At 35.9% G+C, this 25146-nt stretch overlaps 3 protein-coding genes across 4 annotated transcripts in view; all 3 read right to left on the reverse strand.

Moving 5' to 3' along the window:
* Positions 1-72: 72 nt before the first annotated feature.
* On the reverse strand, positions 73-13858 carry slc22a17 (solute carrier family 22 member 17). Of its 2 annotated transcripts, none has more exons than XM_077219035.1 (10): positions 13366-13858; positions 12225-12800; positions 9852-9955; positions 8846-9000; positions 7814-7979; positions 6560-6675; positions 6294-6402; positions 4982-5205; positions 4227-4338; positions 73-1537 (listed from the first exon to the last, which is right to left on the reverse strand). In XM_077219035.1, the coding sequence occupies exons 2-10, from the start codon at positions 12654-12656 to the stop codon at positions 1261-1263; spliced, it is 1695 nt and encodes a 564-aa protein (XP_077075150.1). In that variant the 5' UTR covers positions 12657-12800; positions 13366-13858; the 3' UTR covers positions 73-1260. The 2 variants fall into 2 exon arrangements, with proteins under 2 accessions (XP_077075150.1, XP_077075156.1); XM_077219041.1 differs by having other exon boundaries at positions 12225-12747; positions 13318-13858.
* A 1499-nt stretch (positions 13859-15357) lies between these two features.
* Positions 15358-20618, reverse strand: cebp1 (CCAAT/enhancer binding protein (C/EBP) 1). Its single transcript, XM_077219120.1, has 4 exons — positions 20550-20618; positions 20227-20475; positions 16335-18262; positions 15358-16171 (listed from the first exon to the last, which is right to left on the reverse strand). Exons 2-3 carry the CDS (start codon positions 20473-20475, stop codon positions 17957-17959), a joined length of 555 nt encoding a protein of 184 aa, XP_077075235.1. The 5' UTR covers positions 20550-20618; the 3' UTR covers positions 15358-16171; positions 16335-17956.
* Positions 20619-22028: 1410 nt separating this feature from the next.
* Positions 22029-25146, reverse strand: part of ttc21a (tetratricopeptide repeat domain 21A) — a 27456-nt gene continuing 24338 nt past the window's right edge. Inside the window, exons 21-24 of the mRNA XM_077219147.1 lie at positions 25082-25146; positions 24198-24318; positions 24046-24113; positions 22029-22368 (exon numbers count right to left, since the gene is read on the reverse strand). The exon at positions 25082-25146 is cut by the window's right edge and continues 160 nt beyond it. Of these exons, the coding sequence (XP_077075262.1) occupies positions 22291-22368; positions 24046-24113; positions 24198-24318; positions 25082-25146 (332 nt within the window). The 3' untranslated portion in view covers positions 22029-22290. The remainder of the gene's footprint in view (positions 22369-24045; positions 24114-24197; positions 24319-25081) is intronic.

The raw sequence follows: 25146 nt of genomic DNA on the forward strand, positions 1-25146 counted from the left end.
CACCAATGTCTGTGTGTAGAGCAAAGGCTATTTACGCTTGAGCCTTCAGTTCTAATCACTTGACAAAAAAACGATTTTTCATGATTTTATTTGTAACTAACTATATTGGTTAAAGATTTATTAATAATTACAGCATTGTTTAGTAATTGTTGCGCAATCATCAGACTTGTGACTATTATCCTTTATTATTCAAGTAGTAATTATCATAATTAAATTATTACTAACAATTCAGAACTATTAAGTGCATTGAACACAAAGAGGCGGTTACGAGGAAAAGCTACATAACTCGTGTTTCCAATGAGCCTTATTTCATAATCCGAATGCAATAGGCAAAAGACAAAATGCAAACTACAGAGCCGGACATTTGACATAAATAAATCCAGACAGTGCCAACATTCAAATGAGCTTCATCCCGTTGCGTTCGTACTCTTCAGCCTCGAGCTTCAAGGTGAGGAACAGAGAAATATGGGACATTATGAGCAATCAGCCTATTAAAGGAATATTCCAGGTTAAATACAACTTAAGCTGTCAAATTACTCCAAAATTAGGATGTACTACACATAGATTATTCAGTAAAAACTTTATTATTTAACGTGTGAAGTTCGATAAATCATCTGCGACTAAAATTAGCATCTGGTTATGCAATACCGACGGGTCTAAATAATAAAATCTGTGAAACTGAACTGACAGCGAGTCCCAGCTGCTGCACATAGAGCTCAAGTTGTATCCCTGTAATATTCCATTTAACTACGAGTGACGTGTAACATACAATAATAAGTGTCATGCCTCAGTCCAATCAGAGTGCACATAAAACGATCCTCAGTGTTTCTCGCCTCAAAACACGATCAGTTCTTCAACGATCCTCTGGGATCGCCATTCTTAGCAGCAACATGTTCAAGAATTAAAGAGATTCAATTCCATCTGAAGTGAGAACATAAGCCTAGTTTCAAAGGGATAAATAGATTTCAGAACGACCGCTGTGATTTTCAGCCCTTGTCTCTGTGAAGTTAAATACGGTCTAATATTATTATCAAGTCATTGGACGCTACATGGGTCAGACTTCAGTGTTGAATTAGAGCGCATGCCCTTGACTCATGGTTTATGTGCGCTGGAAAGATGGAGCATTTGTGAACGCTGCAATTCCCTCACACTTTGTGATGGACGACTCCACCGATGGGTGATAGGAATGACTACAAATACGTGGTTAAGAGGTCGTGACTCCGAGGAGAATCCCCTGTATATGCGCTTGAAGAGTAAAGGCTAGGTCTCTGGGTTGGGAGTAGCGAGTAGAGGAACGTTATCCCTCCTCCGTCGCACTAGCGGAGGACGCCGGTACTGTTCTCCGTCCACCAGCGTCTGTGGAAGAGGTTTGCGTTTGCTCTCCGGGAGAAGCAGGATTGAGAGAACCGCTAGCAGGGCCAGAGAAGAGTAGACCACATGGTGCAGAAAGTAGCCGTAGTGATTACGCAGATCCATGAGAGGAGAACTGAGGCGGCCCACACATCCCAGCGCCATGACGGCTCCTACTCCACTTCCTCTGCGGACACAACAATGGAACGTCAAAATCATCACATTCACAGTTTCTAGGAAATCTTTTGTCTAAATGGAAATGTATCTCAACAAGTTTTGTCTGAGTTGGTCAACTTTGGTTGAAGAAAAGTAGGAGAACATTATGTTTCTAAAGGAACTTTCGCCATTGGCTTCTTCTAGTACTGATGCTGCCTTCATGTGCAATTGGAATTATCGTAAATACGAGTTTCCTAGTCAGAAATTGGAGTGGCGGCCACTCAAGTTGTAAATACAACTGGAAAACTCTATGATAGTGTTTCCAGACATACAATAATTTGGACCTCTGTATGACCTCCGATCAATAATAAAAAAAATTAAAAAACAATGTACAATAATTTCAGAATTTTGTGACACTTCAAATGTGATTGTGAGGAGAATGTGAACGTGGTGTTACACATCTACACATACAACTCTCTCTCACGAGCACATGTATACATTGTATACAATATATACTAAGTTGTATATCATAAACATGTCTGTATGTTTTGCAAGAAAAAAACAAAGTTAACGTTCCTGCTTATTCAGTTGCTTCCAAGCTGAGGTTGATCGTTTAGCAATAAAGTAATTTGCAGATTGTGTCAAAAAGTTGTTGGTCTAGATAAATATCTGTATTCTGTACGTTTGACTTGTGTACGATAATTTTGAGCTTCTGGTACGATACTTGGACATTTGCAATCTGGCAACACTGCTGAGATAACTTATTAACTGATACCCGAGCTTCTGAGTTGGAGTTGGAGCTGTAGTAACTACATTTTATTTAATCTACATCATTTTCTCAACATTTGATGCATTTGACAGCAAAAACTCTATTTGACTGAAATTTCAGAACTTAAATGTAGCCTATACAATAGTGCGGGTAATGTTTATATGGTTGTCAATGAATGCGACACTACATTTTATTCAAAATTCATTGGATATCAAATAATATCTTCAATACATTTTGGCTTTAATAAGAAATAAACATAATTGAACCTGGTGTCCTCCATGATTTCTATTCATTCTGACAAAGCACTTGAACACGATAAACGAATAATTGTGAAGTGGGAAGTAGGAAATTTCAACAGCACGAGTTCCTCATAATACTGAGAAGATCATAATATACTGCTCCCGACAACACAATTAAATATTAGAATACTGATAACAGCCATATATTTATGCAGTCGGCCAATGCTTTTATGCAATGCATTCAGGGTTTACATTTTTATTCATACATTCCCTAGGAATCAAACCCATGACCTTACCATTGCCTTGCTTTAAAGGCACACTATGCAGGAATTCTGTTTTTGTTAAACAGCGACCCCTAAAGTCGCTGTGGAATACTTGCACTGTCGTAAATGCCCCCACCCCCCACACTGGTACCTGTTCGGTAGGAAATAGAAGCGTTGGGCATGCAACAGGCACAGATAGACTCGGAAGATATTGACCAGGTAATGTTTCACGATTTCATACAAATATTAGGCTACTGCATAGTCTACTGAACTACTGATGATGGTTAAAGGATAATAATAACTATATGTCAAGTGTTAGACTACTTTATAATAATAAAGTAGCCTACCGTGTTTACTGGCTTATAACGTTTTGACATGATTGCTGCTAAATCACAAGTAAATAGCCTATAGTCTAGGACTACTGTATAATTTCATTTGTGTTTTTTGATTGTAATGTAAACATTATAAAATGCCAGATGACATCAATAAAGTTAAATGTATGTCGCATTATTTCATAACATTTGCCGTTGTGATGTCATTAGACAAGATTATTGCAATTTATCATAATAGTTTGTAAATTGTGCTCGTTTACACTTTTTACAACCTTCTAGGCCTAACTTTATTTGTGTCCTGATAACTTTGTGAGATATTGACAACTGTTCTCATGATAATCTCATGATAAATTATTGGACTGGTCTAATTATCAACAATGGATGAATGAACAGCATCGTAAAAAATGACATACTACAAGCAAGCGCAACAACATACAATATAGAACGCAAACAAGTTTACAAATAAGATATTTACTTAATAGTCCATCAACAAGATCGCCAGGTCAGCATCGCTGTTGCATCCAGTGCTGCTTTTTAGCTCGCGCCAACGAGTAAATGATTCTCTTTTCCTTTTAAAACTTTTCGACCGCTTTTTCTTTGCTCGTTCCATCGTCTGAAATGCGCGCAAGTGTCTGCGTGCTGCATATGTTGTTGTTGTGTGTGACGTAGTTGCCGTAAAGCAAGTCGTGATTCTCGCGAGATTTGTCGGGGGCGCTCCTCTCAAACTTACATAGCCGTTTTTTCCAGCGACGACCCCCCCAAGCTTTACTACCAGGATGATTCGTCCTACTATGAGTTTATTTACCACTGAAATTACTTTGAAGCTGTTATATTAAGGTGCAATTGATACATAGTGTGCCTTTAAAGCTAATAAGTGAACAACTGGTGCAAATCTTCCCTCAGTTTCATCCCAGGAGAAACACTCTTGGCGGGAAGCCAGAACAACACAGTACAGATGCATAAATTACATCCCTAACCGGCTCTCTGGTGCCCGAGTGTGAGCGTGCTGTTTTTACCGTTTCATTGTCCCTGCATTACCTGCATACCTGCAAGCTAAAATAAGCGAGGTGTTCTCATGGTGAGCTAGTCACCAGCCCTGCGGGACTGGCGTGTTTACCTGATGACGGTGGGCATGATTTCAGCGGTGAACAGAATGGAGAGGGAAGCGGCCGCTTGGGAGGAGAACAGGCCCATGATGGAGAACACGGTCATGGCCGACTCGCTCAGATCTGCGGGGACACATTCATCTGAACGTCAAACACTGAGACCCGAAATACCTCAAAGAAATAAATCATTTTCAGATCATTCTGTGTGCAAATCTCACAAAACATATCCAGATCATTTTTCACTCACAAAATATATAAATATTCCATATTAGACTGTTTTGCATTGTAATATTTTCAACAATTACATGCATTTACAATAATTAATAATAAAGCAAATTGTCCACATTAAGAAAATATGTAAGAAAAGAATAACTAATTGACTATAAAGAAAAATAACATTATTTAAACAAGTACAATTATAAGTATGCATCCCTGTAGTATTTAGTGTTTTGAATTTATGCAGATTATATATATATATATTATTTTATTATATATATTTTTTTTAAATGCACTGTGTCCAGACAGGATGATTTTATTAATATATTACAGTAATTAATGAGATTTATTTATTTACAGTTTTTGAAGTGATGAGATTTTGAGGGACAATGTGCTCACATGCAGTATACATTTTTCTGTATTATAAAAAATAAATAAAGAAATATTAATTCCTTTCTTTATTGTTTTGAATTGAAGATGAGAAAACGAAGTAAGAAACGGTCATTAGTATGTGTGTATGGTGTCAGGAAAGCGACCCGTGGACACTTACAGTCCATGAGTCCGAGCAGGATTAGGGAAGCCAGTCCGGTCAGGGTCATGGCTAGAAGAAGAATCCCACGACGACCAAACCGGTCCACGGTTGCCCAGAGCAGCAGCCAGGCTCCGCCCCCCGCACATACAGACAGCAGGTACGTCCAATAGAAACTGGGGGTGATTCCTCTAACGTCACCTCTGAAGGAGCTGTAGCAGTGACTAATGCCATGAGAGATGAACCTGGACACAATGCAACAAAATAAAGCAACAAAACTTTTTTTAACATTGAAGAAATGAGCAGCAAATCAGCATATTAGAATGGTTTCTGAAGGATCATGTGACACTGAAGACTATGTAATAGTCAGTATGATCATTACAGTAGTATGATAGTATGCTGAAAGTTCACGGACTTTGGCAATTATAAGTAATATGGACCTTTGTGCATGGGGGCACAGTAATGATAGATAGAAAAGGGCGTTCCCAAAATTGTTCCCATAAAGCATTGTCTAAAATGTCTAAGTAAGCTGAAGTATTAAGATTTCCTTTTACTGAAAGAGCCGTGAAAAAACAGCCCCACACCATAATCCCCCCTCCACCAAACTTTACAGTTGGCACATGTCATGTAAGTTACAGGTAAGTTTCTGCTGGCATCCACCAAACCCAGATTCATCTATTAGACTGCCAGAACGATTCACCTCTCCATCCGAGACTTGCTATTGTGCTTGGTGATGGGAGGCTTGCATGCATCTACTCGGCCATGGAAACCCACTCCACAAAGCTCCCGCCGCACATTTTTTGTGTTGATATTAATGCCAGTGGAAGTGTTGCACACTCTTGTGACCGGTTCGCTGAGACTTTACATGGTCTTCCAATTGGTGTCTGAGTTTCTGCTGTTCCTACACGCTTCCGCTAAAACCACTTACAGTTGACTGTGAAATATCTAGCTGGGATGAAATTTCACGAAACAACTTGCTGTTGTCATCCAAGCACAGTGCCATGCTTGAATCCACTGAGCTCTTTAGAACGACCAATGTCTTTCCCAAATGCTTGATTTTATACACCTGTGGCAATAGGTCTGATTGAAACACCTAATTTCAAGAATTAAGAGGTGTACCAATACTTTTGGTGTATAAGTACTCGCTAAATGTTTGTTTTATATCTACACAGTTGCTTCCTGAAGGAAACACGTTTAGTTTTTTCTCTTGTCAAAAATGACAATCAGCTGAAAATTTGCTATTTTGTGATTTTGCAAGAGCAGTCCGCCTCCAACTTCCAAAAGTTGTTCATGTTTGCACATTAGGCAAGTAAAAACAGTAGGAATCACTTACGATGTGAATCCCAGCACACACAGGTTTTTCCAGATGTTTCTGCTGTGCAGCAGCTCTGGGAAGGACAGATGAGGACGTCCAGGAGACGAGGACAACTCTGTGTCCATCTCTATATCAGACACAATAACACACACTCATTCTGCGTTCTTGCTCATTGAGAACTGAACTACTATTAGATGGAAAACATCCAGCAGAAACTGATGCCGTTAGCGTTTCAAAATGAACATTTCCCAGCTTCAACCAGACAAAGATATTTTGAAACTAACCCGTGAAACTGTCGTCATCTCTCTGCCGCTCGCTCCGTTCGCTGAAGGAATTCATGTCTCCCGTCCTTTCGGAAAGCAGAATCCAGCGAGGCGATTCGGGAAACACCCCCGGGATCCTGAAGACAAACAAACTGATCTTTAAATGCCAGCAAAAAGAGCAGCTTCACAGAGTAATGACAGCATTTGCTCTACAAACAGCACAGGAAGAAACGACACTGTGCCACTAGCGGGACGATCATCATTACTAGCAAGCGCTAATGCGCTGACTGCACTTAAAGCTTTGATGCTTCACAGGGAATTTTAGATCAATATTTCTGAATGAGGCTGAAGGCGCAGTCGGTTTGCATTTAGGCTGATGAAGTGTTGAAAAGCTTTACTTCCTGTTCCCGGCAGCTCAAGTATGAGTGTGTTGATGCTGAGCCAGTTTAATAACATAAGAGATGTTATCCACAGAACCTGTTTATGTTTCAATACATATTGCAGCTCATAGAATTTGTTTCAGGGATCAACATTAAGGATCGCCGATGATGACCCGAGTAAACTTCAGCTTTGGGTTTCTGTGATGTTTTGTGAATTTTGCAGAGGTAAATACATCACCGAATTTTTAGTGAACATAAACAGATGAGAAATAAAACGTATGTGTAACAGTATATTGGATCCGTGCAGCTCTTAACGTGACAGCAGCATCTCTATAATAACATTAATCAAACAACAACAGACTAAGAAAAAACTCATTGCTTTTGACTGAATAACTTTGATAAGGATTCATTTATGTTAATTTTTTAATTAATTACATTTCTGTAATTTTCACTGGTATCTAAAATGATCACCGGTCATTGGTAGGTGTGGAAAAAGTTAGTTTTAGACCACCGTATATATACAGTGTGTGTAAATATATATATATACAGACACACATAAAGCATTGGTTTAAAAAGGACCTAAAGTTAGTAATAAAGGGGAGGACAGTGTTAAGGTGTTGAAATTGCAAGAGTGACGTGCAAGTATAAGTTAGAATAGGTATGAAATTATACACATCATGTTTTGGCATCATTTCCTGGTAAAATGTTTTATGAATCATCTAGCTGTCTTAAATGACCTTATAATAGTTATCAGTCTCAAACTTTCTTTTCAGTGCACCTCTAATAGTGACAAAGTATACAACCCAAAACCACATGATACAAGCTGACTGTGAGAAATCTGAACCATTTGCTCGAGTAATGTATTCAAGTGCAAGTGTATTCCTCATGGACTAACCCGTAGCACAGGAACAACGCCAGCGGAGCCGCTCCGGTTCCCAACAGGCCCCTCCAGGAGCCGCAGCCGAGGGCCACAGCCAGCAGCAGGAGCTCGCCCGCAAACGTGGTCAGCCCGGACATCATCGTGGCCAGCAGCCGCAGGGAAGGGTCACAGAGCTCCAGCCCTGGAACACAACGGAAACTGCTTTAAAGGTCATGACTAACAGAATGCATTCAAGCGTTTCATATTCTGTTCTGGATATTAGCATCTGTAGTTTTAGTTCACTCGCAATGTATCTTGATTGAACCCTCTGGTGCTGTTTGGTCCGAAATTTTTGACAGAAAAACTTTACTTTTTTTTATTGGGAACTTGATAAAGGTTTCGGCACTTGCTATGTGAACACACAAAAAAATTATGGACATGATTCGAAAAGGTTAAATGGTGCTGAAATAAATGGTCACTTGTGGTGTTCGCGGTCAAACATGAACACATTGGAAATTTATTTCATCTAGAGGAAATGTTTGGTACTGCGCCCAAACAAAATCATTTCAGCCTCAAATTTGGAACACAACTTGTTCAGATTTATGGGTTTAATTTTCTCAGTTTTAGGGTAAAACATGCTTTGGAAAATATACATTTTATATCAAATATAAAAATAGTATTATTTTTTTCACTTTTTCACTTCAATAATCATATTCCAAGGGCCATCTTTAAAAGGAGACCAAAGTTCAGTCTGTGCTCCAAGGCATTCAAGATTTTACAACAGTTTAAGTTGGAAATTTAATTTCAGGTCAACATGCTCCAAAAAGTGGCTAACAGGTAATAAATGGATTATAACTATTCCAAAAATATAATCTGGTACCATAAAATCCCATAAAAATATGAACTGAACTAAAATATAGCACATTCATTTCATTGAAATCAAATAGAAACATTTTGGTCATTTTTGACCGCCACGCAAGCAGCATTAGATATTTGTACTTTTTTGCAGTGTAATATCATCATGAACCCAGAGAGCGCTCTGGTGTTTGTCACAGCTGTTTGACTCACGCGTGACGTAGAGCGTGAGGTAGACGCCAGCGCTCGCAGCAGCGAGACAGAAGCGCATGGAGATGAAGACCGGCGGCGAGGGCGAGACACACACCAGCACACCGAAGACCACCGCCAGCGTCAGAGACACCAGCAGGGACTTATGCCTGCCCAGCCTGAGCACAAAAACAGCACAATTCAAGACAAAAATGACAGAAATAACATCAAAAACTAGGGGTGTAACGATAACCTCATGTCACGATTACGATTCGATATTATTGCGATACTCAAAGACATATGGTAAAAGGTTACAAAAAATGTACTGTTGATTAAAATGCTAAATTTGATATATTACATTGTGTGTGTAAATGAATAGACTTGCACTTGGTGCTGAAACCCAAAGCACAGGACAATAGAGACAGCAGAATAAACATATTCATGATTCTGAAGCTGAAAATACTGAATTATTGTAGATGAATATGCTTGATCTGTCACTGACTAGATATATTTAAAATAATGTACAACACTTTTTACTGGTTACATCAGATATTTGGCATTATCAGGAGCCATAAATATTCCCCCATTGCATTACAGGTGAAACTCGAAAGATTTGAATCTCGTGCAAAACTTCATGCATTTCAGTAATTCAGATTAAAAGGTGAAACTAATATATTTAGTATATATAACTATATACATATGCATGATTATACTTTTCAGAGGGCCGACATTTCTGTATTTAAAATCCTTTTTTTATTGATTTCATGTAATATTCTATTTTTTTTTAGATTTTGAATTTGGAGTTTTCATAAGCTGTAAGCCATAATCATCAAAATTATAACTTTTGCATGATATTAAAATTTTCAAGTTTCACCTGTATTATATATTATTATACATTATATATTGCATTTTTTTTGTAGTACTGACACTAAAACTCCATATTTTCACTATCCACGATACATATTGTTGCATTTTTGTATTGCGATATATTGTGACACTCCTATCAGAACCTGAACGGACGGTTGCTCACCGGTCAGACGTGTAACCCAAACCCACACAGCCTGTAAGAGTCCCCAGAATGAAGCACACCTCTTCTACTGGAACCAGCCAGTACCGCAAACACACCAGATCCCACTAGAAACAACAGGAAGTCAGGCCAGAACAGACAGGAAGTCAGTTGTAGCAGTAGCAGGACATGCAAACAGTTTGCTAATTAAAAAGACTTCCTGTTCGTAAGGAAACAATAACACTGTGATCTCCTGAGACGCACGAGTTCATGTTTTCTTCTATGCTGAAGTGGAAAACGTAACCAGGCTTTAGTTTCACTTCATGTTTGATATTCAATTTCAATTCACATTTCTATGTACAGCGCCTTTCACAATACACATCGTTTCAAAGCAGCTTTATGGAAAAGGCATGAGTCCACATTATAATTTACAGTGATCTGTTATCAGATGTAACTGTCTAAGTTATGTATTTCAGAAATGTACTTATACAAATCACAGTCAGCTAAAAATGAATTAAATAATTCAATAATCTATGCAAAAAATGCATTTTAAACAATGTAATAATTTAAGGCAGAAACAATGAAGTAATGAATACTTGTTTGTTAACAAATGTTAACAGCATAATTGTAAATAACAATTTAAATATAACAAATGAATTCTTAAAATTCAGGATGTAAACAGCTGCGGATCCAGTCAGATGTCACGTGACCAAACCAGCAGCATGATGACACAAACACAGCTGAAATGTGACCAGACCAGTTCTTCAGCACATGACTGGTCTTCAGGGAGGAGAACTGCAGCCCACACACACACACACACACACACACACTAAACACAAAACACTCCTTAAATGAACGCATTAACTATCTTTAGATTGTTCCCAGTTTTGCATCCTTGAAACTTGAAACACCTGACAGGGAGTAATCATTTTTATGAGTCTATATATAACCCAACACCTGCTGTTTATTTGATTAAATAAAAACTTCAGACGTGTTTAGTGAGAAATCTGATGAATGCATTTGTCAACCTTTCACTGGACACGTGTGACACACATAAAGACGCGTCTCTCCCAGATGAAGCGTGATTAACAGCCAGAGATAAATCTATTTCAAGATCATCAGTGAGAAAGTCATGCAGCTTATCAGTGCTGTGTGTTCAGGACACAATCTCATCGCACTACGACAAAAGCAATATTCACATATTTAATATCAAAAAAGTTCTGATTGGCTGTGATTATGTCGCACCACGGAGCATTTTTTGGAAAATTACAATTACTTGCATCACACTTCTTCTGTGACATTCAGCAGGATTAAAATCAACGTTCATAGACTTTTTCTAATATAAAAGTTATTTTTTCTTCTTCAGATTATTGCATTATTCTGTAGTAATGCCTGAATTATCCATCTTGCCTGTTTAAAGACATGCTATCATATGGTTAGTTCACACAAAAACTAAATAAAAGTGTTGTTATCATTAAAAAGTTGAAATAGCAACTACCTTAAAATAAGTTTATATTTTGATTTACTTCAGGTAATGTTTAAGATTTTAAATAAGAATTAATAAAATGAAGGTTACACTTTATTTAAAGGTGTCCGTGTTACAGTGTAAGAAATGAGTAATAATAATTAACAACATGTACTTACTATAGAGTTAGAATTGGAGTTTGATTTAGGGTTAGTTGCATGTAATTATGCATAATTTATAGTTATTACAACATGCAACAAGGATACTGTAAAATAAAGTGTTACCAGAACTAAAACTGGATTAAAATGAATAAAATAAAATAACACGCAACAAAATGTCTAAAAACTTTAAAATGAAAAAAAAAATTTTTTAAACTATTTCAAAATATTACTAAAAACTATAATAGAATATTAAAGATATTAAAATAAGACTGAACCATGAGTTATTTTCTTTTATTCAAGGCACTTTTGCAGTGATCGGGCTCCAGAAAGGACCAGAAAATCCCCACATTTGAACTTGATGATGGCTTGTGTTTATGAACAGATGAATCACACAAAAGTTGCCAATTATTGATTTCATAGCAAATATCTGAACATTCTTAAATCAAGATACATACAGAGGCAAAATGACTTTTAAGTCTTTTTTTATTTTTAATAAATGTATCAAATTTAAGTGCTCAAGACAGTGTGTGTGTGTGTGTGTGTGTTATCTCAGAATAAACCCCTTCAGGCTGATGAACACCTGATCCTGATCACCCTGTCGGGTTTATTCTGAGATAACAACCGGCTGGATGTACATTATCCCACACATACAATGAAATGGATCCTGGTCTGATGTCATTCATTGTACGTAAAAAGAGCAGCGTGAACATTTTTTCTGAACATCTTGATTCTGAACTTTAAACTGATTAACTATTTGAGTGTGTCACCCACCTCTGTGACGATGTTATTGGTCAGTCCTTCGGTGACGTTGTAGTCGTATCCGGCATCACAGTCCCTCAGACCCGACGGCGTCCCGTTGATGAACACGAACTGCTTACACTGAGCCAGACCTCCGTCTCCCTTCTCCGCGCGCATGGAGGCGTTGGCCGCCTGAGGAACGGGAGACGGTCCCGGGAGACGACAGCGGAAGGGCGAGGACAGGGTCAGGAGCGGGTCACATGACAGCAGGAACGCCAGGAACAGGTTGGGAAGAACGGAGAGAGCGATGAGGAGCCGCTGCTTCCTTCGGCCCAGAGCCAGAATCATGACCTCTCCGGTGGGGGGGAGGGGGAGGGGCAGCGAGGAGGGGGGGGAGGAGGGGAGCGAGGGTGGGGGGGGCGGACACGGGGTCGGGGAGCCCAGCGGGGGGGAAGGTGATGTCATCGTTCAGATGGAGAGACCGGCTCGTTACTGACGTGGTCGCAGGGGGAAGAGAGAGAGAGAAAGAGAGAGAGAGAGAAAGATAGACGTTTGTCTGTGTCTCTCACTCTCTCTCTTCCTCTGCTCGACCGAACGATGAGAAATAACCTGCAAAAGAAAAAGGAACATGAAATCATACGACTGCTGGATCTGAGGGATGGATTGATAGATGGATGGAAAAATAGAGAGATAGATAGATATCAACAACAGACAGATAGATAGATAGATAAACAGACGATAGATAGATCGATAAAACAACAGATATATACATAGATAGATCAACACATGATAGATAGATAGATAGATAGATAGATAGATAGATAGATAGATAGATAGATAGATAGATCATTCAAATGAAAGTATGACTTGAAGGTGAAATTAAAATAAAAGAAAATACATCAGATGAAAGTTTAAGACTAAACAGGTGATTGAATAAAATGAAAGAATTAACAGATGAAAGAGAAAAAAGGAGTGAAATGAAGGAACGAACTGATGAATAGAATGAAAGACTGGAGGAATGTGAGTGTTATGTAAGTGGAATTAGAGAGAATAACTGCAACAATGAAACCATAACATAAACACGAATATGATCATGCATATGAGCAGAGCTTCTAACATCATCCACAAGTCCTGATATGAAAATGACTATTTATGAAACATAAGAAATCCTCACCTGCTACTGCTGACGTCTCCAGATGAGACACAGATGCGACACTGATCACATCAGATGCTTTACAGGAGGACTCCAGCACACACACACACTGATGAAGATGATGATGATGATGTTCTGATGTGTTCTGGGCCCGTTCGGCCCGTTCAGTCCGGCGTAATAAACGTCTCTCTCTCCACACACACACACAAACAAAAGCGCTTCGCTTCACTTCACTTCTGCTGATCTGACGCGTTCTGTCCGCCGCACGCGACGCCAAACAAACGCGTTAAATGGAGGTAAATAAAGCCCGGATTCCGCAGTCTCGGAGATGATGACGGCCATGGACGGAAACGGATCCCGGCACCGAGACGCGGACAGGGTGGAAAAACCGGCCCGACTGGCGGCCAGTGTCGGAAAACATCGGGAACATTCGGAAAGCTTCGGAAACATTAAACTAGACGCAGTTGCAGTACAGCCATACAACCGCGTGAGGGCGCCATTTCACCACACGCGAAAACTGTTACAAAGGATTATTCGATTTAAAACGGTTACAAAACTGCATACGTATTACACACACTATATTACTACATGCGAACTATTTAAAAAACAGTACACAATGGCTGTGGTCACTACACTGCACAGTATATGAATTGACTGCATGCATGAAATGAAAGGATAACCTACTACATTTATCAAAGAAAACTCATAAAAATGGCATGACAATTGATATATGAAATACTATTAAAAGTTCTACATTAATTTTAAATAAAACTTTAAATCTACAATTATTTATTTTGTAGACATGTGTCATGATTGAACTATGGTAAAAATTATTCCTCTGTATTTTTGTTGTTTTCCAGTACAAATATCTGAACATTATTAAATCAAGATACATATGCAAAATTACTTTTAGGTTTTTTTTGGGGGGGGGGGGGGGGGGGAGTATTTTTTTGCCAAACAGGGTTAGAATAATAATAATTTTCTATTTTAATAAACCTATAATTTTAAATATATATATATATATATATATATATATATATATATATATATATATATATACTGTTAAACATTAAAGTTTTTCAGACAAGTATCATGAAAATGTCATTCTATTCTCTATATATTTTATTTTAAATTAATATATTAATTTTTATATTTTATGTAACATAATATTATATAGGCCTAGTATAATTTCGTATTATTATATTATTAAATTTATATATACATATATATATTAATACAAATATAATATTAAGAAAAACTTTACGCCTACTGTTAAATATTAGTTTTTCAGACAAGTATCATGATAGTGCCATGCTATTCTGCATAATATATTATAACAAAAGTTATATATTAATTTAAAATAAAATATTACTATACTAAATATTCTACTCTCATTTGAAATAAAGTGTGTGAGTGTTCAGGTGTTGAGCGTTTGCATCTCAGCCTGTCCTCATGCACTGTGTTGAGTAACAGAGCCTCGGTTGAAACACACTCTTTCCTAACACTGTGGCAGATTTCAGGTCTGGGACCGCAGATTGCTCCACAGCCATACAAAATGAAGTTACAACACACAAACATCAACAGTTGTGTGAATTAATAAATGTCAGAGTGTTCTCTAGTGGACGTGGCTATAGCAGTCTGTCCCTGTGTGTTATCAGCCTCAGTTCATCTGGTGTTACGAGCAGCCAGAACCAGATAACACACGAGCGCTATCAGTGTAAGCCACAGGAAGACCCGAACACCCCTGTGTCGTGATGCTATCACCAGCTCTCTGTCCCACACGGTGTTGAAATCTCATCCGTCCCACTGAAGCTCGGCCTGAGCTCTTCCCGCTCAAACACCCGTGTCATCGTGTCCGTTTGAAGGGAGGAAAGATGACATTCTGTTATTGTGTTGTGCAATTTACAATCAATGCAGATTAACAAATAAACTCATTTCAGTGGAGGCAAATCTGCAAAGCTGCTTGATTTAGTGTGTGTGGGTGATATGTGGGAATTCAGTCAGATTCTGATGCATATTTTGTGGATACATTTATTTTTTATAATCATAGGAGAGCTAGTTTTCATGTCACAAGTCGGTGGTTTTGTTTGGTTTAAACGAATCAAAAGTTCCAAATTAGAATTCTTAATTTCCATTATCATTAAATTATTAAACAATAAAATCATACGACTGAACATTAATACAAAAGTCAAGAGTATTTTTTGTGTCAGAAGAACAGAAATTGAAACTGTATAAAAATACAAATATATACAAAACACATAAAAAAAATATGTCTGCAATTAGTTATAACAATTTAAAATTTGTTGGGATAAATTAACTAAACTTAATATTTTAAGTCAAGTACAAACACATACTTTTTTAACTTGAAACAACACATTATTCCTTATTCTAATGTTGAATTTTAAGTTGTGATAAATAATCACAGCAATCATTTTTACTGTGTGTGTTTGTAATTTCATACAACAATGAATTAATTAAAAAATACAGTAACACTTTATTTTACAGTGTCCATGTTACATGCAGTTACTAGTAATAACGGTAAATTATGCATAATAACTACATGCACCTAATCCTAACTAAGTACATGTAGTTAATCATTATTACTCAGTACTTACACTGTAACACCTTAAAATAAAGTGTAACCCAAATTATTTGACACAGAATTTGTTTGTAATGCATTTTTCTTGCTTCAGATATTCATTTGTTTAATTGTTAAACATTTTACAGTAAGGTCTCGTTATTTAATGCTAGTTAATACATTATTAATGAGAAAAAAAATTGTTATAGTATTTATTAGTCTGTTAATGTTAATTAATAAAAAATACAACTGTTAGTTCATGTCAGCTCAGGTCCATTAAATAATTTACATGTACAACTTTTGATGTTATCGTAAATGCTGAAATGAACTAAAATGAATAAATGCTTTAGTTTACATGAACTAATGATGAAAAATACTTCTAATTTTCCTTATTGTAAGATGTAACCTTTACGTTTTAGATTTAGCTGAGAAGCCATTCAGTACAAAACTTTTTAAAAATAGATTTTTTTAATATTTCAGTCAAAACTTTAAAGATTGTGTCTATATACAAACTGATTTTCAAAAAATAAACCAGCCATGAGAAATATTCACTGCAGAATCTCCGATCTCCGGGAGAATAAAAAATTAAACAAGTTACAAGATTGAACTATTTTATTTAAAATCAAAACCAAGAATCAAAACGCTTGAGTTTGTTGTGCTTTTGACTTCCTGATTTTCTCTGATGTAAAACACAACCAACATCATTTTATCATTTCAAAATGACAGGCGTTCCTGCTTTAGATGTTTGCACGAGTTGAGATTTGACGAGTTCACAGTAGATTATTTCCCATGTTCACTTTGGGGAATAAGATTCACTGAAACTATAAGAAAGTCACGAATCTAATCTAAGATCAAGGTAACACTTTATTTTGATGGTCCCTTTTGAACATTCTGTCGACTATAAGGAACTTTGCAACTACATGTCAACTAACTCTCCTTAAAGTATTAGTAGACGGTTTGCTTAATATCTGATCACTGTTTATTCTGAGGCTCCTCAACTGACATTCTCCTGACCAGAAGTAACTTTGCAACTATTTTTGGCTATTTTTATAAACAGACATTTCACCCTCTCCGTTTTCAAAATAACATCGTGCACACCTGTCAGTTTTCAGAAAAGTGTTCGTTTACACGAACCCGTGTGTATATGCCGTCAAGAGCATGCCAAACCTGTAGGTGGCAGTGTAACGAGAAGCTCAAGCCCACGTTAGCCAATCAGAATCCAGAAAATAAGTTTTCCAGAATCTCCACTCTGGCCGGAGTTTTTAGAAAGAATCGATTTCAGAGGCGAATTCTCCGTTTAACGAAGGGAAATGTCTCTGTTTTTCAATATAACCATGTACGAGTAAACGGGGCATACACGTCAACTTATTCTACTAACCCGAACCCTACCAGTCTACTAATACTCTACTAACACTATAATGAGAGTTAGTAGACATGTAGGTGCAACGATACTTATGATCAACAGAATGTGTTAAAGGTGCAATGTGTAATATTTAGGAGGATCTGTTGACAAATGCAATATCATATACATAACTATGTTTTCAGTGGTGTATAAAGACCTTACATAATGAGCCGTTATGTGTTTATTAGCTTAGAATGAGCCGTTTCTACTGTATTTACACACACCGCGGGTCTCTTTACATCCACATGTTTCTACGGTGGCCCTAAATGGACAAACACGTTTCGTCACTGTTGATGTTCTTCGTGCAAAGAAGCTGCTAAAGTCAGCGAATAAAACACTGACACAGTGATGAATACGTAACAATATTCGCAATAACATATCGTTTTACTGAATAATTAAGTAAACATTTTATTTTTAATTTATCTTTGTAAAGAAACCTCATTGTTTAACTGGCTACTCTCTGCTGTCTCAGACGACGACATCACTTCCTGTCGGCCACCGTAACTTCTGTTCGGTGTAATTCACAACCTCACCACTAGTTGCCGCAAAAAAAAAAAAAAGAATCACACAGTGCACCTTTAAAGGGACCATGAAAATAAAGGGGAACCAAGATGAACTGAACCTTGAGTGTCTCAGCAGTTGTCGTCCTGCTCTTTGACCTGTAGGTGGCGCTGTGACAGATAGTGTCTGAGCGAGTCCACCTCGTGTGACAGACGCTGTATGTGCATCTGAAGCCTGTGGTTCTCGTCCTGAAGCTGTAGCGCCCTCTGCTGGGTCAGCTGGATACGACGGCGAGCTTTATCACGACTCTTCCTCACCGCGATGTTGTTGCGCTCTCTGCGCATGCGATACTCAACGCTGTCTTTGCTCAATCCTCTCTTCTGTCCGGACTGGCGGAGAGCGGTCACTGGCGGCGGCAGAAGAAACTGGGAAAAATCCTTCCCATAGATCAGTGGTTACCGAGAACGGAAAAGAAATAAAGTTCAGTGAAAGCGATTCATACACAGATGACCACTCCACTAAACAAACACAACTAGCTCCAATAGATTCTGGAGTTGAAATAAAATGCTACTATTCTTTCATTCTCACGTGAAACTCCAAAGATCATAAACATTTCTTCTCCCGCCATCTTAAATGGATATTTTCATTGAGCTCACAGTGCATTATGGGTTTGCGTTCTGCACGAGCTCTAATGTGTCACATATCTATTCTTATATATTATTATCTATGTCACATATCTATTATTAATTTAGCAAATGCTTTTTCCAGTTTTATAAAGACTTTTTTTTAAATTCTTTTTATCTTAATGTATCCTCGTTGTCCAAACCACAAACATTCAATGGAATCTAACATTAATATTTCCCTACGACAATTCTTTATTTATTATTAATTGTAATAATTTCAGTGCCTCAAATAATTTAATGCAAACACACATAAAAAAACTAATTATTACAGGAAATGTTTTAAAAAATATATGTTAAAATTATTTAAAAAACGTATTTATTATATAATATTTACTTTTCTATCTAATTTAATATTCACTGCTATTAAGTATTTAGTCATGGAATTATTTACTTTATAATTTTACTCGTATTCTCAGACATAATTAATAAACCAGTGTTATTTTAATATAATTGAAAAACTACAGTTTTATTCATGTTGAACTGGCTTTTATTTGCATAGTTATTTTAATTTGAAAGTTTTAGTAATTTTGTTGTGTTTTTGTCATTTTTATTAGTATATGGGTTAGAAGTTATTATAAGTTTAAATTAAAGTATAATTTGTTTAAATACATCTATATACTTTTTATTCATTTTAGTTCAGTTTTAGTTGTGGTTATTTTAGAAGCCTACATCAAGTTAAACTAAATATATTAAAATGATAAAAAATCTAATATTTCTTTCTACATTTATAACTATCATTATAATCATTAATAACTTAATGTTATATTATAAACATAAAATATATAATTACTAAAATGAATTATTTACTCATTAATAAATAATAATTATATGTGGTATTTTAATATAATTGAGAAACTATTACAGTTTCATTAATATGTAGAATTAGTTTTATTTGTATATTTTCCATTTTAATTTTTGTTAAAGTTTTAGTAATTTTGTTGTTTTTGTCATTTGCACAAGTATACAAGTTAGAAGTTATTATACGTATAATTATACATGTTTTTAAAAAAAAACATCTTTATAGTTTTTATTAATCTTATTTCAGTTATTTTAGTACATCAAGTTAAACTAAATGAAAAAAGGAAAAGCTGCCATGGCAACTACCTGGAGTAAAATACGTTTTTGTAATATTTTATTTTATTTTGAGCAACAGTTATTTGTTTTATGGTTGTAGTTTTAGTTGTACTGTAGTTATTTTAGTACATCAAGTTAAACTTAATGAAAAAGGGATTTAATGTTTTCTGGGTTTAGATTTTAATGTTTTTTTTATGTTTTTAGTTCCAGTTAACTGTGATAACCCAGCAAACAACCACATGCTTATAGAAATGGTGAGATGTGAACAAAAACAGTGTATTGTTCACTGATGAATTTCATTGTATTCAGCAGTTTGATCATAAGAGGCACGATGGCAGAAACACAGAGTTGTGATAGGGTGTGTGTGTGTGCGTGTGTGTGTGCGCGTGTGTGTGGTGTGTGTGTGTGTGTGTGTGTGTGTGCGCGCGTGTGTATATGTGTGTGTGTGTGTGCGTGTGTGTGTGTGTGTGTGTGTGTGTGTATATGTGTGTGTGTGTGTGTGTGTGTGTGTGTGTGTGTGTGTGTGTGCGCGCGTGTGTATATGTGTGTGTGTGTGTGTGTGTGTGTGTGTGTGTGTGTGTGTGTGTGTGTGTGCGCGTGTGTATATGTGTGTGTGTGTGTGTGTGTGTGTGTGTGTGTGTTACCTGTGGAGCGCAGTGATTCTGCTGAGCGCTCCGGTCGCTGTTACCGGTGTTCAGACAGGACGGGTACGCCAGATAACCCAAGCCCATCATTTGCTCCGGTGTCTTGGGGAAGCCCGTGTTCTGGCCGTACAGACCCGAGTCCATCGGAGGCATCGGGTCCTGAGGAAGAGTCCCGTCAGGAGAGCTGGAGCACGGATGATGCAGTGAGAACATGCAGATGGAGGACGGGGAGCTGTCGGAGATGGACATCTGTGGATGCAGAAGATTTGAGGCTGGAGAAACATGAACACATGCAGTTATAAAGCGGAGTCTGGTGTGCTTACGCTGCTCAGTGCTGCTGAACGCTCCTCACACACTTTATGGGTCCTTCTTCAAAATCCGTTATGATACAGGTACTTCAGCGCTCATGACAACATCATTTCCTCTGTCACAACCATCTCTCTCCCTCCTTCCCCCTCCAATTATTTTTTATCTTGCATCATAGATTGACTTCTTTTTCCCTTCTTCATTTTCCTTTTTATTACACTTTCTACGATCTTAACGTGTCCTTGTCGTCCAAACAACTGATATTCAAGAGAATCCAACACTAACATTTCCCTGTGATAAATCCTGGAGGGATTTGTTATCATTATTTAAAAAACAAAAATGATTTCTGAAAAGTACTAGGTTTGATTAAAAATTCTAATTCATTTCAAATTTAAGTATATTACTTAGCTCTTATATATATATATATAATATGATTGTCAAAATCAATTAATTCCAATTAATCGTATCTAACATTAAAGTTTGTAAATAAGCAATATGTGTGTGTATAAACTTAACAGTTAATAACTTTGCCAGCTCTATAACAATTTGCAACTAGATAATATTATTTTTTATATTTATTTTTAATTATAGGGCTACTACTTTGTTCAAATTATTAATGTTTAATTTATAATATAGGCCTATATATATATATATATTCATTTTAAATATGTAATTACAAATACATTTACATTTTACTATTATAATTATTATTTACAAAAAAATATATAACTAATAAATAAATATAACTTTATTCTCAGGCATAATAAATAAACACAAGGATGTTTTTAGCAATTGCACTACTAAATTATTAGGCAGAAATACGTCTAAACTGAAATTCACATTTATTTATTTATTTTTGTGCATTTTTAAGAGATGGACTAAAAAGTTTAGTTTTTATGGCTGATGTAAGTGAAATATAACAGCACATCTAGAATTAGACTTTGAAAAATGGCGGATTTTAAATATTCTGTCATGGTCTAAAAGAAGGTGGAACCTTTTTCTTATAAACAGTCGTAAATTACTTCATATTATTACTTACTCCTACTTCTATATTGATGTTACAGAAGTACATGTCAAATGACATAAAAATACCTCATAGTGGATTGGCCAATCAGCTCCATCGTTCATGATGAGCTCACTGGCGCCTCCTGCAGGATGACTGAGGAACTGCACCCCGTGAACGTCTGAAACACACACACAAATAAAGCATACAGGGATAAAAAATAAACATGGTCACTTTTTTCCATTTATAGTGATAACCGTATTACAATTTCTAAAATTAATTTAATGGAGAGTGTCATTTTCTACCGTCTTTCCAAAGTATGTTAAATTAGTTGATGCTGAATGGAGAATGTAGTAAAATGAAAATTCACCTTTAAATATTAATTCAATAACGTGAACATACTGTATTTTAAAGACAAACAGAAACACTCACCTGTAGCTCTGTGTCCATGAAAATATAAGCGGGTCAAAAAACTGATATTCTGTTTCAGATCTTCATAAACTCTCATTTTATTTTGTCACTGCTATTACATAAGAGAAGGGCTTTCCAGTACAGTTTAAAGGTTTATAAACACACACTTCACAAAACATCAGATTTTGTGCCTCAGGAATTACATTTATCAAGATATTACAAATTGCTTAATGTTCTAATTGCAAGCATTTCCTATGGCACATAAACAGAAACCCTTTAAACCTAATAAACACTTGAACTTGTATAGTATCTCTCAATGTTAGTGTTTCACAAGGGAAATGACATCACAGACGGAGCGAGAGCTGAGCTCGGGTCAGAACCTCACTGTGGATTTGTGGGTAATCTGGACGCTGATGCAGAACCTGCACAGAACAAACACTGATGACATCAGTCAGACACTTTCTGTGGAAGCTTGTTTCCGCCACTGAAGGAAAAATAAAAAAGGTAATTGTGACTTTATCTCAGAATTGCATGATATAAAGTCACACTTGTGTGTTATAAAGTCAGAATTGCGTGATATAAAGTCAGAATTGCGTGATATAAGTCGCAATTGTGTGTTATAAAGTCAGAATTGTGAGATATAAAGTCAGAATTTAATTATTTAAATTTAATTTAATTATTTAAACTTACAGAAAGTTTATTTCTCTCAATTGCCTTTTTATCTCAGAATTGCGTGATATAAAGTCAGAATTGCGTGATATAAAGTCAGAATTGCGTGATATAAAGTCAGAATTGCGTGATATAAAGTCAGAATTGCGTGATATAAAGTCAGAATTGAGAGATATAAAGTCAGAATTGAGAGATATAAAGTCAGAATTGCGTGATATAAAGTCAGAATTGCGTGATATAAAGTCAGAATTGCGTGATATAAAGTCAGAATTGCGTGATATAAAGTCAGAATTGCGTGATATAAAGTCAGAATTGCGTGATATAAAGTCAGAATTGAGAGATATAAAGTCAGAATTGCGTGATATAAAGTCAGAATTGCGTGATATAAAGTCAGAATTGCGTGATATAAAGTCAGAATTGCGTGATATAAAGTCAGAATTGCGTGATATAAAGTCAGAATTGCGTGATATAAAGTCAGAATTGAGAGATATAAAGTCAGAATTGCGTGATATAAAGTCAGAATTGCGTGATATAAAGTCAGAATTGAGAGATATAAAGTCAGAATTGCGTGATATAAAGTCAGAATTGAGAGATATAAAGTCAGAATTGCGTGATATAAAGTCAGAATTGCGTGATATAAAGTCAGAATTGTGAGATATAAACTTGAAATTCTGACTTCTTTCTCAGAATTGCATGTTTATATCTTGCAGTTCTGACTTTATAACACAATTGGGAGTTATAAAGTCAGAATTGCATGATATAAAGTCAGAATTGCGTGATATAAAGTCAGAATTGCGTGATATAAAGTCAGAATTGCGTGATATAAAGTCAGAATTGCGTGATATAAAGTCAGAATTGCGAGATATAAAGTCAGAATTGCGTGATATAAAGTCAGAATTGCGTGATATAAAGTCAGAATTGCGTGATATAAAGTCAGAATTGCGTGATATAAAGTCAGAATTGCGTGATATAAAGTCAGAATTGCGTGATATAAAGTCAGAATTGCGTGATATAAAGTCAGAATTGAGAGATATAAAGTCAGAATTGTGAGATATAAACTTGAAATTCTGACTTCTTTCTCAGAATTGCATGTTTATATCTTGCAGTTCTGACTTTATAACACAATTGGGAGTTATAAAGTCAGAATTGCATGATATAAAGTCAGAATTGCGTGTTATTAAGTCAGAATTTTGAGATATTAACTTGTAATTGTGAGATAAAGAGTTGCAATTATCTTTTAAAATGTTTTATTCTGTGGCGGAAACAAGCTTCCATCAATTTTTTTGCATCTAATCGCTTTAAAAATGGAGAAAATCAAGTCCCACCGTACAGTAGAACATCCCAAATACATCACATAATAGAAAGACGAATATGGGTTAAGAACAAAGCAAGTTTGTTGTGCGTTGGCTAGAGTTGTGAGGCTTACACACCTGACGACACACATCCACAGCCTGTGTGTAACTCCTGCACTTCAGACAGTTGAAGGCGAGACGGAATCCTGCGAATGAGATCCAGTGCAACGCTTGTAAAGGCAGATTATGATGTTCATGCTCTTATTTTCACAGGAATAATAAAGTCCCACCGACTGCAGGATCCACTCTGTTGCTGTATTTCCAGGCCAGTTCATATTGCAGCGCTGCATCTCTGTATCTCTGCTCGTTCTCCATCATCAAACCGCGATACTCGTACGCTTTACAACACGACTGAATGTTCACAACACAAAAAATGTGTTCATTCAAGTTGAGAAAAGCCAAAAACAACTGATCATCCATTATCATATTACTAGCTCAAAATTGTTTTTATTTTAGACTGACTACTTTTCCCCCCAGTTTTATAAGCACGTTCTATATATATATATATATATATATATATATATATATATATATATATTAATAAATATTATATTATTTTCAATTATTATAAACTATTTTATCATTATTATTATTTAAGTTATTTGTATTATTATTAACTATTATTTATCTAATATAGCTTAATAACTCAATAAAATTATTTATCTGTAAAATTATAATCTTAATATTATTATATAAACTTAAAATATATAATTACTAATATTTACCATTTACTACTAATTATTTACTTTTAATTATATTTATTTTCTTTTTTACTATCTTCACATTTATTGTATATATATATATATATATATATATATATATATATATATAAACACATACAGTAAATATAAAGTGAATAAATAAATAAATATATATTTGTTTTTAAATATAAAAACAAATATAAATTTAATTTGTACAAATACAACTATAATTTGTTTTAAATATAAAAATGTTTTTAAAATTGCATATCTAAAACATTAGTGTGAACAAATGTCTGTGTAAACTTCAAAACTGAAGTTCACATTAAAATTTTGTGTGCATTTTTAAGATTTAAACAAAGAATGTACACTGTTTATTACTGATTTCAGCCGATCTAACGTGAGCAAACACAAACCGTATTATGTCGTGTGCAGCTGTCGAGCAGTTTGTCCACGTGATTGTATTTTCCCAGCTTTATGT

This window comes from Siphateles boraxobius, unplaced genomic scaffold (assembly GCF_051911475.1).
Source record: "Siphateles boraxobius isolate OS27281-9 unplaced genomic scaffold, OSU_SipBor_1 12, whole genome shotgun sequence".
Lineage (NCBI taxonomy): Eukaryota > Metazoa > Chordata > Actinopteri > Cypriniformes > Leuciscidae > Siphateles > Siphateles boraxobius.